The sequence below is a fragment of the Lissotriton vulgaris genome, chromosome 4_1 (genome assembly GCF_964263255.1).
Source record: "Lissotriton vulgaris chromosome 4_1, aLisVul1.2, whole genome shotgun sequence".
NCBI lineage: Eukaryota > Metazoa > Chordata > Amphibia > Caudata > Salamandridae > Lissotriton > Lissotriton vulgaris.
Window position 1 is genome coordinate 884,801,898 of NC_141691.1, and position 19,580 is coordinate 884,821,477.

At 42.1% G+C, this 19,580-nt stretch overlaps 1 protein-coding gene across 2 annotated transcripts in view; it reads left to right on the forward strand.

The window, feature by feature from the left end:
• The window catches only part of LOC147722685 (Y+L amino acid transporter 2-like), a 546,414-nt gene that overhangs the window by 450,115 nt on the left and 76,719 nt on the right, over positions 1–19,580 (forward strand). For both annotated transcript variants that reach the window (XM_086965177.1, XM_086965176.1), the window contains exons 4-5: positions 10,518–10,641; positions 19,383–19,486. In XM_086965177.1, coding sequence (XP_086821303.1) covers positions 10,518–10,641; positions 19,383–19,486 — 228 coding nt within the window. The remainder of the gene's footprint in view (positions 1–10,517; positions 10,642–19,382; positions 19,487–19,580) is intronic.

The following is a 19,580-nucleotide window of genomic DNA, read 5'->3' on the forward strand; positions in this document are numbered from 1 at the left end:
TGAGTCATAATCATTCTGTACATTGACGTCTGTAATTTATATATTGACTTCAATGTAACCTCTTTGTCTCCCTCCAATAACTCTGGAGATTCGGGATCAGTTCCAACATTCGTACCAGCCCATTCCCATTGCGGTTGACTTATAGAGCCTAAATTTTCACCTGTTTTGGCCTCTATGACCCTGCGAACAGTGTTTGGGGCTCCTTCGTTCAATAGAAAGTCCGATCCAAGCAGGTCTTCTTCTGAAACTTGATTACAGTCATCGGCCCAGTCTTTTACAAGCAGATGACCCTCGCTAGGTAACTCCTCGTCAAGGTCCCCTTCAGATGTTATCAACACATCAGACATGGAGAAAAATTGGCCCCCTGATTCAATGGAGTCTGCATCATGCTGTTCATTCGTCCTAGGCGAGACTCTGGCTTCCTCTACAGCATGACAAATTTCGGCTAGTGCATCGTCACTCACTCCTGCTCTTGCTCCAGCTCCTTCCTCAACTGTTATCATTGCTAAGTTTACAGGAGATTTAGCTGAATGAATTGCGTCAGGATTTTTAGGAATGGCACCAGGTAAGGCCTTGGAAGAGGTCTGCTCATTAGTGCTGTTTTTAGAGGGATTAGCTGTGTTTTTTTTTTCAAAATAGTTCAGTATTATAGGCTCTTTAGTAGTCCCATTTGCTTGAAAGATCCGATTTTCTGACTCTGTTACTGTCATCGATGCTGTTGCCGTTTTTTCTGTAACTACTGGAGTGGTATTTACGGGGTTAACTGAATTGGTGGCGTTTTTTTTGTTCCTCTGCCTTTGGGGGCCATAACTGATCCCTCAATCGTTATGTTAATATTAACAAGTGACAGCCCTTTATGTAGCCCTTTATGTAGCTAGTTAGAAAAAAACTCTGTAGCAATTTATAGCAGTTTAGCAGTTTCAGTAAGCCTCCTAAACATAAACTTGTGGTTTCACTTATTATTTAGTTCAAGCACAGAGTCTTCAATCTTCTTTTACTTTTGGCTCCTTTTTATCTGCTCTCCACACGCCTCTATCAAATGTTGCAACTCTCACCTGCAGCTTGGTGAATATGACCTGCCACGCCACACTGTATCAAACTCAGCACTAGTTGTTCTTGCCATAATTGAAACAGCTCACAGATTGAGTTGAGTGTGACCCCAGGCGCGATGTTCAGCAATTTTCAACAATCCCTTAAGCGCTGATACAATGTTGCAGCAGTAGACACAGAGAGCTCTCAGGTCAACTCCCCCGGTCCTTGCCGGTGCCCCCGCATCTCCTGCAGAAACGCCGTGAGTCGCGTCTCCACCCGCGACAGGTAAGCTCTAGCCACCGCATCACACCGGCCTCGGCCTCGGCATAAGCAGCAGTAGTACACAAACGAAGCGCCACGGATCACGTCTTCACCCGCAGCAAGTAGCAGCGTCCGACCGCCGCACCAACCAAGCGGCAGCAGCGCGGTAGCAGCGTGAAAGCACCAAACACGCCGGTCTCACTTTCCGTAAACGCCAAAGTTCGAAAACCAGTACCCCACGCAGCTTATCCCGAATGCTTAGGTAAGTTTTTAGCTCGCAGCAACAGTGGAGCAGTGGAACAAACGCCGGTTAAGACCAGGTAGAGTCGGACATCAGGCGGAAAACACCACAGCTCCTCACACGGCTGCAGTAGCTGCCGCCATCTTGCTTCGTAAATGAATGCAGTCTCCAATACCTGAAAAACATTTATAAGGTGTATCTCTACAAATTAAAAACTGCCCAGATGTGCAAATGGGTACTCTTTTTTTCACTATCGGATTCTCTAACAGGGACACTTTTATTTTGGTGTCCGGGCCTATTTTCTGTCCAGGTCCGACTCTAACTCTTAAATTATGCCCTCTCACCCCCTCATGCCCATGATTAAGAGGTGGGTGAGGAAACGTAAGCATATAATTTCACATATTCTTTACCGTGCCTTTGTGAATTGTGACAATGATCTTCGACTTTGTCAGTCTAATAGAAATACAATTTCTCTCCCAATATACAGAGGCAGTGTCAAGTACTCTATGGAAACCTAGACTGGAGAGAAAAGGAGGGAGTACCAAGGATGTGGTCACACTCTGTTCAATATAGTCTTTTCAATATCTTTTATTTTTCTTCGATATAGTGGATGACAGGACAATAGCCAACGCATGTTGTTCCTTTTAAAGGAACTTCATCAGGGCAAAATATTGTACGCGAAAAGATACAACTGTGCAAAAAGAAGGAGTAGGCAGTCTCGCAATGCGCATAGAGTAACAGTAGATTCCGGCCCAAGTAATCTAAATATTATCAGCGAAGGGATCCAACTGTATAAGAATAGTGGACGGTCCCACAGTAAGGATAAAGTAACGGTAGAATCCAGCCAGAATAATCAGTAAATGGAATACGAAGGGATACAAATGTATGAAAATAATGGTAAACAGTAACAGTAGATTCTGGCCAAAGTAATCAGAGAGTGATATACGAAGGGATCCAAACGTATGGAGATAGTGATAGACGATCCCACAATGTGGATGAAGTAATAGTAGGCTTCAGCCAAATTAGTCTCATGAGCCTTCCTTGTTGCGGCGGCGTGTATGCCCCGTAGATAAATGGCGATACTCTATGGAAACCTACTTTGGTATAATCCATCAAAATAGTATTTTCAACATACATGAGAACAAAGACATTTACATTCAACAACTTTGGTGTATTCTTTTACCAGTCTTAGTAAGACCAGCAAACTGTAAAAGAATGGTGTAGTGCAGTGGTTCTTAAACTTTAGACTTCTATGGACAATAACAATAAACTTAAATAAAGGTTTTAAAAAAAATACAGGAAAGAGCATTCATCAAACAAATATACAAATTATGAAATATTTTATTTAAATTAAAAAATAATTTAAATAAATATCAATTTAAATAGGAAGGTTGAAGCTTGCTTTTCAAAATCCAATTGACTTGCACTGCTTCCAGGAATCAATCCGAGGATACTACCTTACTTTTTAGCTTTCAGTTACAGATTTCTTCACATTTACAGAATGCTTTAAAAAATGTAATTGAACATGTTGCTTCTTTCTTTATACACACTCTATTAATCTGTTAATATTATTTAGTTTTCAAAGCTGTGGTGGACCCCCTGTGTAGGCTTTTTAGACCACCATGGATCCCTGGACCACAGTGTAGGAACTAGTGCTGTAGTGATTATGTATCCCTGTCTACCCCCCCCAGCTGGGACTTTTCCAACCGCCCGATTCATCAAAGAAAATTGCGCTCGCAAAGGGCCAGATTCTGAGAATCTGGCCCTTTGCGAGTGCGATTCTTGCATTTGGGATTCAACATCCCAAATGTAAAAATCGTTAATTGCGATCTCGCAATTTTGCGAGGAATTAAATTTAAGGAATCTCTATTTGAGATTCCTTAAATGCAATTCATCATCCAATTTTATTTTGCGAATTTGCAATTTCTGCCCGCAATTTACCGCGAGGTCAGACCTCGTGGTAAATTGCGAAAACTCAGAAAAATGCATTTAAATGCATTTTTCTGAGTTGCATGTTACACACACACACATGTCCTTTGGACATGTGTGTGTGCAACACCTGTGTAAAATTTCATTTGAGGGGTGCTACAGGGTGTCCTTTGGACACCCCTGGCACCCTTCAAATCGCTATCTTATTTGCGATTAGCAAATTGCTAGTCGCAAATAAGGAATACTCCCCATTCATTCCTATGGGCCTTTTGGCCCATAGGAATGAATGGCGAGTTATTCCTTATTTGCGATTAGCAATTTGCTAATCGCAAATAAGGAATATGTAGGAATCGCATTTCTTTATGCAATTTCTACAGGAATCCCGTTTTGCGAGTCCTTAATAGCGATTCCCTATGAATCGCTATTAGGGGCTCGCAAAACGGGAGAATGATGAATCAGGCTGCAAGAGATGTCATCATCTTTAATACGTCTCTCCTAACCAGGGATGAAAAAAAAGTGCAAATTAAATGGTGTCATCTAACAATTGTTTATTTAGATTTCTCCCTGTGTCATGGTCCATGGAACAAGAAGGCCGCAGATACATCCCCAAAAGAGGCACACCAATATGGATCACAAAAAGTGGTTCAATTTTCGTTTGAAGATATCATTTATTTCATTTCAGTAGTTTTTTCTCATATTGTTCATTTTTGAATAGTTTGACCTGATATTAACAACATATCAGAAGACAACATGTGCTGGTAAACGTCAACATATGAACTTAAGACTCCAATGCATTTCGGGCATGGGTGCCCTTGGTCACGGAGAGCTGAGGAGGAAGAAAATCAAAAGCGGGTGTAAGGGGACGGATAGTTAATAAACGTGTCGGGGAATATACCGGTGCTAATGGTGTGTGGGCTGGGTTTTCAAAAGTGATCAAGTGCTCGAAGCTAAAGTGAGGTAAGGGGTATGTGAGAGGAGTATTACCGCCTGTGAGAAGGTCTATACAAAAAGGATACACAATCAGTGTTAAACTAAAGTCTTACTTCATAGTTACGCGTATCGTGCAAAGACGCTGTCTGCCGGTCATCCGCTCGTTGTCTCGAGTGTTCGTGTAACAAGCTGCTAATTATTTAGATAAAAAGCGATGATGGACTCGTGCAGTGAGTGACTCACGCCCAGGGGGATATGGGGGCCATCTTGGAGTGGCAACAAAGTAAAAAGTAAAAGTAGAAATGTGCACAAGATGCTGGATGGAGAGTGCATGCAGGATAAAAAGGAATATAGGGGAACAGTAAAGCAGCTAAACTGTACATCATAATTACATCACAGGTAACAGCTAAATTCAGTGCGATCATTAAGCCCGTGGGGCTTCAATGTTTGTAGTAAATAGATCCATTCAAGATCTCTCTTTAGTAACAATTTGGTGTTGTCGATGCCTTCTTTCTTGGATACAATCCCCAAGACTATGAATTTCAATTGGGCGATGGTATGGCGTGCATCAGCAAAGTGCATGGCGATGTTGGATTTTTCCATTCTCAGTCTTATGTTGGACTTATGCTCATTGAGCCGAGTTTTAATTTTTCGTTCAGTTTTGCCAACGTATAGTTTGCCACACGGGCATTTCAGGGCATAAATCAAGTTAGTAGAATCGCAAGTGGCATCAACTTGGAGTTTAATGTTATGTCCTTTCATGGGATGTTGTATATTGTTGCCTTTAATGACATTGTTGCAGTGATTGCAGTTCAAGCACGGCCGAGTGCCACGATGATGTTTGGGTATGTCAGTAGGTCTGGCGAGAATTTCTTTAATGTTTCTGCTCCTAGTGTGAGCGAATATAGGTGGTTTATTAAAGATGCCCTGGAAATCAGGTTCATTCTGTAATATTGGCCAATGCTTCCATATGATCTTTTTGTACGCTGCACTCGCTGTAGAGAATTTGGATCAAGTACCATGCGTTGCTCTGTCCTTTTTTGGGTCTTAACCAGGCTGTCTGACCTGGATATGTTGGCGACACGAGATTGTGCTTGTTGGAGAACGTTGTCAGGGTAACCACGTTCCCGGAACCTGTCTTGCATTTCCCTGATGCGTTTGTCAACAACCGTGTCATCAGATACGATGCGCTTGACGCGCAACATTTGAGAGAAAGGAAGGTGTTTTTTCAAGGAGCCTTGGTGGAAGCTGGCAAAGTGGAGGACATTATTGCGATCGGTGCTCTTCCTATGAAGATCAGTAACTAATCCTTCAGGGGTGTTCTTGATGAGGACATCCAGAAAAGCAATGTCGGTTTCACTGATTTGCCAAGTAAGACTGATGCGGGGATCTTTGCTGTTGACTTCCATAAGTAGATCGTGAAGAGATTCTTTGGTGTCAGACCATAAGAAAAATAGGTCATCAATGTACCGTACGTACAGTTTGGTGTGATTTTGGAAACTTGAATTGGTATATAAATGTTGTGTTTCAAAGTTCTCCATGTATACATTAGCGTATGACGGGGCAGCACAGTTTCCCATCGCCATTCCGGAGAGTTGCAAAAACCACTGGTCATCAACTTTGAAAAAGCTGTGGTACAGGATGAATATCATCAATTCCATAAGGAACGTTTGCATGTGTGGATCAATGTCACTTTTAAGTAAGATCTGTTCTATTGCTTCAATTCCCCCAGCGTGGGGTATTGAAGTATATAGTGAACTCACATCAGCTGTACAGAACACAAGGGGCTCATGGCTGAAGGTTTGAATGCTGGATAATTTCATAAGGAAGTCTGTGGTATCTTTGATGTGACTCACTGATTGAATGACTAAGGGTTGCAAGTACTTATCTAGGAATTTTCCAGTCGTTTCATGAATTGATCGTTTAGTGGACACTATCGGTCTAAATGGAGGGTCCATGAGATTTTTATGGATTTTAGGACACATGTAGATAGTCGGGCTTTTGGGATGTTCCAGTATCAGATACTTCTTTGTGCTTTCTTCAATCACACCAGATTGGTGTGCTTTATTGACGAGTTCTTTCAGTTGGTTTTGGAACTCATTAGTGGGATTATAATCCAGAGCCATATAGGTGGTGGTATCTTGGATATGTTCATGAAGTTTGCGTGTATACATCTCACTGTGACTCGGGATTATAATCCCACTAATGAGTACCAAAACCAACTGAAAGAACTCGTCAATAAAGCACACCAATCTGGTGTGATTGAAGAACGCACAAAGAAGTATCTGATACTGGAACATCCCAAAAGCCCGACTATCTACATGTGTCCTAAAATCCATAAAAATCTCATGGACCCTCCATTTAGACCGATAGTGTCCACTAAACGATCAATTCATGAAACGACTGGAAAATTCCTAGATAAGTACTTGCAACCCTTAGTCATTCAATCAGTGAGTCACATCAAAGATACCACAGACTTCCTTATGAAATTATCCAGCATTCAAACCTTCAGCCATGAGCCCCTTGTGTTCTGTACAGCTGATGTGAGTTCACTATATACTTCAATACCCCACGCTGGGGAAATTGAAGCAATAGAAAAGATCTTACTTAAAAGTGACATTGATCCACACATGCAAACGTTCCTTATGGAATTGATTATATTCATCCTGTACCACAGCTATTTCAAAGTTGATGACCAGTGGTTTTTGCAACTCTCCGGAATGGCGATGGGAAACTGTGCTGCCCCGTCATACGCTAATGTATACATGGAGAACTTTGAAACACAACATTTATATACCAATTCAAGTTTCCAAAATCACACCAAACTGTACGTACGGTACATTGATGACCTATTTTTCTTATGGTCTGACACCAAAGAATCTCTTCACGATCTACTTATGGAAGTCAACAGCAAAGATCCCCGCATCAGTCTTACTTGGCAAATCAGTGAAACTGACATTGCTTTTCTGGATGTCCTCATCAAGAACACCCCTGAAGGATTAGTTACTGATCTTCATAGGAAGAGCACCGATCGCAATAATGCCCTCCACTTTGCCAGCTTCCACCAAGGCTCCTTGAAAAAACACCTTCCTTGCTCTCAAATGTTGCGCGTCAAGCGCATCGTATCTGATGACACGGTTGTTGACAAACGCATCAGGGAAATGCAAGACAGGTTCCGGGAACGTGGTTACCCTGACAACGTTCTCCAACAAGCACAATCTCGTGTCGCCAACATATCCAGGTCAGACAGCCTGGTTAAGACCCAAAAAAGCACAGAGCAACGCATGGTACTTGTTTCCAAATTCTCTACAGCGAGTGCAGCGTACAAAAAGATCATATGGAAGCATTGGCCAATATTGCAGAATGAACCTGATTTCCAGGGCATCTTTAATAAACCACCTATATTCGCTCACACTAGGAGCAGAAACATTAAAGAAATTCTCGCCAGACCTACTGACATACCCAAACATCATCGTGGCACTCAGCCGTGCTTGAACTGCAATCACTGCAACAATGTCATTAAAGGCAACAATATACAACATCCCATGAAAGGACATAACATTAAACTCCAAGTTGATGCCACTTGCGATTCTACTAACTTGATTTATGCCCTGAAATGCCCGTGTGGCAAACTATACGTTGGCAAAACTGAACGAAAAATTAAAACTCGGCTCAATGAGCATAAGTCCAACATAAGACTGAGAATGGAAAAATCCAACATCGCCATGCACTTTGCTGATGCACGCCATACCATCGCCCAATTGAAATTCATAGTCTTGGAGATTGTATCCAAGAGAGAAGGCATTGACAACACCAAATTGTTACTAAAGAGAGAACTTGAATGGATCTATTTACTACAAACATTGAAGCCCCACGGGCTTAATGATCACACTGAATTTAGCTGTTACCTGTGATGTAATTATGATGTACAGTTTAGCTGCTTTACTGTTCCCCTATATTCCTTTTTATCCTGCATGCACTCTCCATCCAGCACCTTGTGCACTTTTCTGCTTTTACTTTTTACTTTGTTGCCACTCCAAGATGGCCCCCATATCCCCCTGGGCGTGAGTCACTCACTGCACGAGTCCATCATCGCTTTTTATCTAAATAATTAGCAGCTTGTTACACGAACACTCGAGACAACGAGCGGATGACCGGCAGACAGCGTCTTTGCACGCTACGCGTAACTATGAAGTAAGACTTTAGTTTAAACTCAGTGTGTATCCTTTTTGTATAGACCTTCTCACAGGCGGTAATACTCCTCTCACATACCCCTTACCTCACTTTAGCTTCGAGCACTTGATCACGTTTGACAACCCAGCCCACACACCATTAGCACCGGTATATTCCCCGACACGTTTATTAACTATCCGTCCCCTTACACCCGCTTTTGATTTTCTTCCTCCTCAGCTCTCCGTGACCAAGAGCACCCATGCCCGAAATGCATTGGAGTCTTAAGTTCATATGTTGACGTTTACCAGCACACGTTGTCTTCTGATATGTTGTTAATATCAGGTCAAACTATTCAATAATGAACAATATGAGAAAAAACTACTGAAATGAAATAAATGATATCTTCAAACGAAAATTGAACCACTTTTTGTGATCCATATTGGTGTACCTCTTTTGGGGATGTATCTGCGGCGTTCCGCATACACTACTGCATTGATATTCATAGGTGTTCAGACGGATAACACCACCCTCTGAGTGCACCCAGAACCTTGAAGCCTCCTTTTTGAACTTAATCAATTTCGTTGTGCACCCTCCCACCTCCACTATTTGCCATGGAACAAGAAGAAATACAGATTTCCTCACATCCTGTGTGGAAGATAGAAATCATATGATATAAAACATCATAAGCAGACAAATAAATATACATATGCACATTGATTTGCCTCTAGGTTTAAGATTTCATAAAAATGTGAAAACCTCCATTGGTGTCTAAGGCATCAACACAACTTAGACTGACGCCCTTCCCTTTTGATTGGGGCTGAATGATTTGCCCTGTTTTAATTTTTTCTGGGTTTCTTTAAAACAATTTGAGCACTTAGTAGAAATGGAAATTGGGCAAGCATGCCGAAGTTCAAGATACTTAGCCAGATACATAAAAGTTGCCAGGCTGAGCAGACCATCTCACGAAGCCAGTGACACATGAATGTGTGCACGTGGAACAGACAGCTGCGTCTGTGCAGGTAAGAGCGTTGGGGCGGGGTTGGGGGGGAATAGACAGATGACCACAAGGGAAAATTAAGTAATTCATAAATTTTCCTTCGTAGTCTGTCGAAATCCTCTCCATCCGGCCGCATCGCTGTTACCTCCGAGGGCCGCGGATTCAGAAGTTGGCTGTGCTCAGCAACCCAAAGTTCCTGAAGAGGATCTGAGGGCATATTACCAACAACTAGCGATAATTATCGCTATGTTGGTTTAGCGGCGATATTTTTATCGCCGAGCTGCGGCGATTTTTATCGCTTAGGATCCTTGCTATTATGAAGGTTTATCTCCTAAGTGATAAAAATCGGCCGAAATGCATGAATATCGCTGATAAGACAGCAATATTCATGCATTACATAGCTAATGCTCTTAGCCATGTTATCCACCTACCATTGGATAACATGGCTAAGAACTGCTCAGGGGCAGGTGTTAGCTTTTGGAGATATTCGTGCTTAGCGCGAATATCTCCAAAAGTTGGTAATAGGAGATAACGATATAAACGACTGTTTCCAGTCGCTAACATCTTGGCACGCCCACTTTGTATGTCATTAGTGATAAATATCACTGACATGCAAAGCGGGGCCCAAGATGGTCGCTATCTTCTACTAGCTGTCGCTTACTGGTGTTAGCGACAGCTAGGTAATAGGAAGATCATTTTATCTCCGCTTTCTTGGCTTTTAAAGCCCAAAAAGCGGAGATAAACCCCCTTGATAATATGCCCCACGGTGATTTACGATAGACTACAACACCTTCACTACACACGTACTTTCCTGTGCAGATTTGTGCATGATCAGTAAAAAAATAGCAAAATTGCTTCATGTGAAAGTCTTTTTTCTTGGAGTTTTCTAGAATACTAAAAAACATACTATTAATCTTTGAATTGCTTGTTGTGTTATATTTGTCTTTTGCATAGGAATCTGCCATTAGCTGTCATTATTTCCATGCCAGTTGTTACTGTAATCTACATCATGACAAATGTGGCATATTACACAATGCTGGATATGGAAACTATCCTGGAGAGCAGTGCTGTAGCTGTGGTAAGTGTCCAACATTCGCCTTCACTTATGGATGCTTTGGGGATATTGAGATGTCATGTGATGAGTCAGTAAGGATTCTGCCTATGATACAAGATGAATTAGGTGATTGTCTATAAAGGTGGTGACTATTTAGCTTGCTGCTGTGTAAATAGTGAATTATCTCTGCAATGTACCCGACCACTGGCTAAGTAGTAGAGATCATTTACTGTTTGGCCGGCGGTCTTACAAAGAGCAGAGAAACATCATTATTTACCCGGCCACTGGCTAAATAGTTGACATTTTGGCCGGTTTTGTCAGCAGCTGTGCAAATAACACGAAAATGTAACTATTTACCCGGCCAATGTCTAAATAGCAGAGTTTAAGCACTATGTCGTCAGCAGCCATGCAAACAGCAAATACACCTTACTTTTTTCTTGGCCTGTGGCTAACTGATAGACATTATGTATATTTTGTCCATACGTAAAGCAAATAGCAAAGAAACATCAGTCTTTACCCAGTTGCTGAAAAAAGAGCAGACATTATGTAGATCTTGGCCAGCAGTCATGCAAACAGCAAATAAACGCCTTTATCTACCTGGCTGCTGGGTAAATAATAGTACCATTTGGCAGTGACCTTACAAATAGCAAAGAAATGTCACTATTTACCCAGATGCTGACAAAATAGCCAACTGCTGGCCTTGCACATAGCAATGACTTTTCACTATTTACTCAGTTAATGGCTAAACAGCAGACATTATGAACCATGTGGCTATGAACACGGCAAGGATGTACCTGATCACTAACTAAATGGGAGAAATTACATACTATTTGGTCAGCAGCTCTGCAAATAGAAAAGATACTTCATTTTTCACATGGTGGCTAACAAAATAGGATAGTATGCAAAACATGGCCAGTGGCCATGCAAATAGCAGAGAAATGTAACTACTTCCCCGTTTGCTTTCTAAACAACTTCAATGATGGATTATTATGCATTATGCAGATTTCAACAGACACTTACCATCAGGTAGGACTGCAAACAAGAAGTGAACTCAGGTGGAATCCATCTCCATCTGCAAATTAGAGTCTTGATGTATCATTATTCCATCCACAAAAGGGGGCTGTAAATTGTGCTTAGACATTTCGTGAATGGAATAGTATTTTTCAAACCAACTTATGTATTATTAGGTCAGTTTTCAAAATACCAAAAAGCAGGGTATCAGTGAACCACCTGCATAATTAATGTTCATTAGGCAGATGGAAATTTGCAGCCCTCTGTGATTGGGTGCAATCACAGGGTTGGTGGACCTCTAGGCCAGCACACCACCTTCCCTATGATTACATTCCAAAACTGAGAACATATTTTTTTAAGGAGCCTGTGTTCCTTGAAAGAACCAGTGTTGCTTTTAAAATAGAAAAAGATTTCTGTTCTGGAAAACTTCAGGGGTGAAGGCAGTGATCAATTGAATCTGATGCTGCCAACATTATTCAGTAGTTCATCAATGGTTTATAACTGCAATTGAGGAAGCAATCTATAGTTTACATTAGTTTCCAAATAAGAAATGGGGGAAGGTACGCCCCTTTCAAAACCCCTCCTATTTGCAATAAGGATCGCAAAGGTCCTTTTATGAGTCAAAAGAATTTTCCAACTTAAAAAAAGGCATTTGTATATAATGATAAGCACTTGTGTGGTCACAAGTTCTGTGATTTATTACATGACACCCTTAAAACGGGCTTAAATGCAATCTGCACCCTAAAAATTAGGACATTAGTATAAAGGTCCCATATGGTCCGGGATGCCCGCCTCCCCTTCCACCACCAATCCCAATGGTAGGAGACAGACAGAGTTTGAACTTTTGGAAGGCAGGGGGGCCTCACGACGCCCCGGCCGTATTTATTAAAATATGAAACAAAATTAAAAACTTTAAATTAAAAAACGTTTCATTTATAATGTACAAAATTCAACTTTCATTACACTTGATGAAGACAGGTATTCAGGCTAACCTTAACAAATCTTGAATACAAAGATTTTCCTAACCGAGTCTAACATCATGACATCATACATTGCATGCAAATTTTGTACATCCTATCGTTAGGGGCCAACGGCAAGGTCTTAACCGGTGTCAGATCCCTATCACCAAATTTCCGCCCTCACGTGTGAGTGGCGCATGCGCAGAGGGCTTTACCCTCGCAACCAACCGTAACTTCCCTTGTCATGGGGGCCCCCTTCCACTCGGCGCCATCTTAAGGTCGTCCAAGTTCCTGTACGGGGTAACCATAAGAAGGACAGCGGTGACTCCCCCCTTTCCCCGCACTCTCTTCCGCCGCAGCGGATATCCGGCCCCCGGGAAATTTGTGGGAGGGGCATATAGCTGTCTGCCCCCTGGGAGGGGCCTATGGCTGTCTCCCCCTGGGCGATCCCATCTGTAATGGGTGCCGCCCCCCCGTGGGAGGGGCCAATGGCCACCTCCCCCTGCTAGGGACCTTGAAATCACTGCTCACCGATCATGACCTTACCGCCCGACCGAAGACTAATAAATACGACAGTTAATGACCTACCATTGGGAAAAATGTATGCAAAATGTATATCACAGCTAGATATATCCCTCACTGCTACCCCCGTCCTTGTAGAGCGGAAGTCCCAGAATAGTACCTAACTTACTATAAACAGTGCTACAAAGGAGAGAAAGGTCCTATCACAGAGAAACCATTTTATTACATACAGTTAATTACACTTCTCGAAAGGAAAAAAAAGCCTACAGACAAGTATTCAGTTGCATAGACAATCTTGGAATCAATCTACAATGGGAGAAAAGGCCTAGACAAGATGTTCATGCATCACAATCAATTGCATATCACAACTTCGATTACTCCCAAACTTCTGCAACAGGGGCTGGTGGGTGGATCAAAAAACTGCTGCTTGCTCCCTTGAGGGCTTACGAGCGACGAGTGGTGCAGCCTTCAGAGCGCCGGAACAAGAGGACACCTGCCTGGACCCCCGCACCTTTTAACTTGCAGCGGGGAGGCGGGGCGGCATCCCCCTCCCGCCCAAAAGTGCACGGACTTCCGGGCGGGTGTTAGGACAACCCTCTTCGGCGGCGGGGGCATGCTCCAACCACGCTACTTTGGGCATACCGGCCGGGGACATGCCCCCCACCTGCAAAGGTTTCCCGGGCGGTCGGGGCACCCAGCCATACGTTCGGGGTGACCGAGAGGTCTCCCCTTTCCAAATGTTTGAGTGTTTCCAAAATATTTTGACAGACATGACACAGAATGCAACTCCACTACACCATGAGCCAAGACACTGACTTGGTAGGCCCTTTATGGAGCTGTCTCATGCTCCACAAAAGCTCCTACTTTTTTAAGTTTACAGCAGGCTAAAACCTTTGCAAAATTAGATAAAGCTGTTTACCCTTCTGCAGTATGTTTTACTCAGTACATGGAAGACTTACCTGAGGAATATTATGTAGGGAAGGATCTGGATGAGTCAACTAATCCCCACTATGTGGTCAACTAAAGGATAATGTCTGCTTTACCGGGCAAGGAATAGGATTATGATTTATTAAATTAATCTCATTAGAATATGAAGGAATAACCCCAGTGAATGAGGGAGAACACATTAGAATCAAATATACAGATCAAAGGAAACTGACAGAGATATTTTATTCATGTACTTTCTTACAAATATCATAGAAAATGTAATACTGTAGATAAACAGAAACTTTGTCACCTTCAACAAGAGGAATCTCTGACCTCTCCTACACTCCTACCATCTAATCTATGTTGTTACTCATGAAGAAATAATAAGCACTTTTTTCCTAACAAGAACCTCACTGAATTTCTGGTGGTAGCTGTTCTACATCCTCCCTCACTTCAGTGTCCAGGTCTCCACCCTCCGGCCACAGGGATACAGTCAATACCCTTACACTGTCTGAGAAAGCTACTCCTCCTTCACATGACAGGCTAAACCAGGGGCCATCCAAGACATTCCACTGGTCCCAGCCCTCACCATACTTGGAGCCTTACTACTACACACTTGCTACAAATGCACCACACATACGTGCTCATTGAATATCAGCACAAAGTTGTATGAGTCACACAAACCACTCTACTGGTCTTGATACTTTACTGGCCTTCCAAACACTTCTGATGAATGCATATCTCCATAACCCTTGTCCTAGTCATTAGAGTTTCACAGATCACTTGTCTGGTGCTAAAGCTATCATTGCTGGCTGGGTTTCTAGTGCTGTCACGGTTGCCAATCGGAGCCCTTTTTATTTAAAATCTCAGTGTGAGACATCTTAGATGGTCTTTCTGGAGCCTACTTCACCCCCCAATCCTATGTCCTCAGTTCGCTTTTGACCCATTTTTTAGCCATTAACCATTTTTGCTGACGTCAACCCTCTGAGTTTGTCAAACGCTTTCTACCATCCTTCATGGACCACACTCCTTTTTACTTATCCATCATTAGACCCTTCTGCCAGGTTTCAGTCTCTCTACTTTCTGATCCACCATCTGACAACTGTGCCAGCACCAGACAGTATATGTTATTACCCAGAGATCAAAACATAACAGTCCTGATTTATATTCACTTTACATGCTGAGTTTTTTTCAGCAAATACTTACCAGTTCTATAAGTGGGTTGGAAAGGGTGGGGGTTTCTACGTTTTAATAGCATAAGAAGCACGAGTAAGAACCATTTACAATAGTGGTATCCCAATACATATGGCCTAGAAATGCATAGACATCCTCGGTCATCTTCCTTCTCATTATGGTCCTTCTATGCCTTCTGGTGATGGTCCTCCTCTTGGTCATGTTCCAGTCCTCTTTTTCTGAGTTGGTTTGGTCTTCTTGGTCCTCAACCAGCACTGGTTCAACTAGCTATGGTCAACCTGGTACTGAGTTCTTGAATTTGTTACTCATGGTTCTTATCCTTCCTGACCCTAGTTTTCCTAGCCCAGCTCCTGGCCTTTCCATGTTTTGGCTGTTCCTGGGCCGCCTGAGACTACTCACTGTAATCTGTTGGTCTACTTGGTCTACTGGGTCCTTCTCCACCTGGTTCTGTTGTCCTGGTTCTCCTTGGTCTGGTGCTCCTAGTTCTCCTTGTTTGGATCATCCTCGTCTTTTTCCTGTCCTCTTGACCCACCTGATACTGCATCCATCAACACTGGTCCTTCTTATTAGGTCCTCTTGGGCTGGGACTGGTCATTGTAATCCTGGTCTTGATCGACTGGCCATTGAGGCTTGTTTTGCCCTGGTCCATGGCCTTGCTATCTCAGTTGAAAGTCTTCCTGCTCCAGTTACTACTTCAGGCACTGGTCCCCTTGGTTCTGATCATCCTGGTCCTACTAGCCTTGTTCAGGATCACACTTATTCGAATCCATCTATTCCACCCAATCCTCATCCATCTGGTTCCTAGTCCTCATGACCCTTGTACTCATGCTCTTAATCTGACTAGTTCCCCTGGGTCTCCTCTATCTTGTCATAATACTCTTGGATCTGGTCCAGCCACTCCTTGTTATCCTGGTTCAGTACTAACTTGCCCACTTAATCCTCATCCTCCTTGTTTAGGCCATTCTACCACGTGGCTTGGCCATCCTGACTTCTGTCATCCTGCCTCCTTGTCCTGGTCATCTTTTTTCTCCTCATCCAGGTCTTCCTTGTCATAGCATGCCAGGTTTTGATCTCCGTGGCCTCTGTGACTTGATCCTTCAAAAAAGAGGAACAAGGAGCTTCTGAAGGTCCAGAACAATTGCTCCTACAAGTGAATTTTATATGAGGGAGTGCAGTTCCTATCAGACAGCAAAGAAAAGAGAGTACCAGGTCAAAGAGAAAAGAGCTCCATATAGTAGCAAGTGCCCTCACACACCCCGAGAGGTGTCATGCTTCATCATTTGGGAATGCTCCTCGTCGGGCCGGCACGGCAATGCCCGATGGGCACCGACTAGGGGGTCTTTGCGGGGGATCTTTTTTTCAATACCGTGAGGTGAATCGTGGTTGTGTGGTGTGGTGATTGAAAGTGTCCTAAAATAGGTATAGTGATGCTAACGGACAATTTATTAAATGAAAAAAGCACACTACCACTACCAGTGGCATTTTGGTGAATTGACATGCAAGCCCTAAGGTCATAGTCCCCTGGCACTCCTTGGACCAATCTTGGTCCTCTTGGTCTTTATCCCTCTAATCCTAGTTGCTCTGATTCCGGCCCTTCTGGCGCTAGGCCTCTTGGTATTCTTGTTAATAATCCCCTCATCTTCCTTTTTTATTCTGGTTCCATGGTACTACTAGCCATAATTCTCATGCTCCAATTTTCCCTAGTCTTCCTGGATCAGGTCCTGGTTCTCCGGTTTTAGCCAAGTGTCCTAACAGTTGCAGTAGGTTAAAGGAAGCAATCACAGCAGGGGCTGTGATCAGCATTGAGAGTAAGTCTCCTAAGGAGCATCAGGAATCAGAAAATCACTGTTATCAATAGCTTACAGCAATTTGGGTAAGCGTAGCACAGGCAAATGCTAAAGGGCATTGCAGGAGAAATTTGCATAGAATGCATTAAGGGCCAGATGTAGGTGGCCAAATACCGGTCGGTAATGGCCGATTTCGGCCGTTACCGATCGGTATTTGGAGTTTTAGATGTAGGGGGCTTAAATTTTACCGAATCGGTAAATTTACCGATTCGTTAAATTTACCGATTCTGTAAATCTAGATGTAGGTGGCACTGAAAACAGTGCCACATGCCCTTAAGAATTCGTTTTTTACCACGAAAAAATATTTTGTGGTAAATATCGAATTCCAGTGTACATGCACATCTGTGCATGTACACCTGTGCCCTGTGACACGCATATATGCCCTTAGGGCATCTATGTGTGCCACATGGCACACAAGCCAGAATCAGGGATGCAACAGGGTGTCAAAGTGACACCCTGTCCCCCTTGACAATTCGGTAATTTTACCGAATCGGTATTTACCGATTCGGTAATTGACATTGATTCCAATGGGCCTCAATGCTCATAGGAATCAATGGCAATTACTGAATCTGTAAATACCGATTCGGTAATTACCGAATCATACCGATTCGGTAAAATTTACCGATTTTTTTCCTACATCTCATTTACCGAATCTAGAATACCTAATCAGTAAAATTTGGTATTCTAGAGTCGGTAAATGAGATTTACCTACATCGGGCCCCAACTCTCTAACTAGGAACACATACTATATAGGAAAGGCACAAAACATGTTGCAAACTCCGAATGTTAGATCATCTAAAGCCAATGGAAAGGGATCTTCTGATGGTCCATCATCTACTCTCTCAATTCCCACGGTAAATGCTCATATCCATATGTTGTTATCTAAATGTTGCTAAAATGTTTTACAAAAGTTACATCTAGGAAGGTTCTCATGAGATTCTTTGCAAGCCTATGCTATTAGCTGTTCAGTGTTCTATTGTGTTACGGTGGGCTGATCTATTAAATGAAACATTGATATCTAGCATCTCCTAGTTAGATCATGTGACTCAAATCTATAGAAAACATTTTCTTTCTCTATTATACTTTTTCATTTTAAGCATGTGGCAGATGAAACTAGCTAAAAACTAATGAAATCATACAGTGTGAGGAAGGAAAGAAATGCAGTTTGCTGCAAGCAGCACATTTCACAAAGAGGACAAGTTCTGCAATTCAATTCTAACTTTTAATCTGCCTTTTCTAAAAGGCATTTATTTTATTTAAAGGGAAAGGAAATATCAAAGTTATATATTGAGGCCTAGCAGTGAATAAACAACAGAAATTGGAGCTTTCTGCTAAAATAAGCAGCATTTTCACTTTTGCACGTTTAATAAAAGCACATTTTGGTCCAACCTCTATTTCCTTACGCATTTTCTACATTATTGTTGAGGCACATTTCTACATTGACATGAGGTTAATTTATGTCTAAATTTGTCAATTTCCTCACCTATACGCGCTGGGAACATTTTTATTTGTTAAATCTATAGATTATGCAGCAGATGATGGATCTTGTGGCATATGTGGCAAGTCGATAATTATGTGGACAACACCGCTTTTGCAACAATGCATAATTCCAGTGACCCATCATAATTTCGAGACCTCAATACATTTGCAAAATCTCAAATAGTGAACAACACCAGTTAGAACATGATCCTATTTGTAATCATGTAGCGACTAACATTTTGGGATCATTTTAATGCGGTAATCTTTATATCTATAGTTTTGGTGTTGAATTTGCAAGTTGCACAAGAATTGCTATTTTCAGCATTCAGAATGTCATAGGTCCCGGTTGTCCCCTAAGAAATGGAGGAATTAGAGTGGGAATTGGTGAACATGCCAGTCAGTTATGTGGTATCTAATTATGTTTTTTTGTGATTTGAGACGTAGCTCTTTCAACAACTTTTTAGTGCCAAATGTCCAGAGATAGAAACTTTAGGAATTCAGATTTACCCCATTGGTTGTTATTAATGATTCGGGTGGTAAAGGGAGATAACTGGTGAATTACTTCTGACCACTCGTAATGAAGGTCTAAATTATAGAATAAGAACAAATGTTTGTTTTACATAATGCAGGTGCGGATTTTAGGAATGCAAATAACTCTTATGACTTCCAAATATTACTAATATCTTATTCGGGAATATGCATAATCTTTGGAAGAAAAAGTAAGGTTACAGAATATTAATTCTACTGTTTAAGCAATCACCATGAAAAGAAATGCGGTCTGATTGTCGCCCTCAATTTTATGTACCTTAATTCTATTTTTTTTTAGACCTTCGCGGACACGGTTTTTGGATTTATTAAATGGATTATTCCCTTGTCGGTGGCAGTTTCTTGTCTCGGTGGGCTAAATTCCTACATTATTTCTGCCTCAAGGTAAAACGAAAAAAGTTTCAAGGTTATGTTCTACATTGACATAAAATGTTACCTAAAATGTTGTTTTGTAGGACAGTACTGGCATTAATACAGA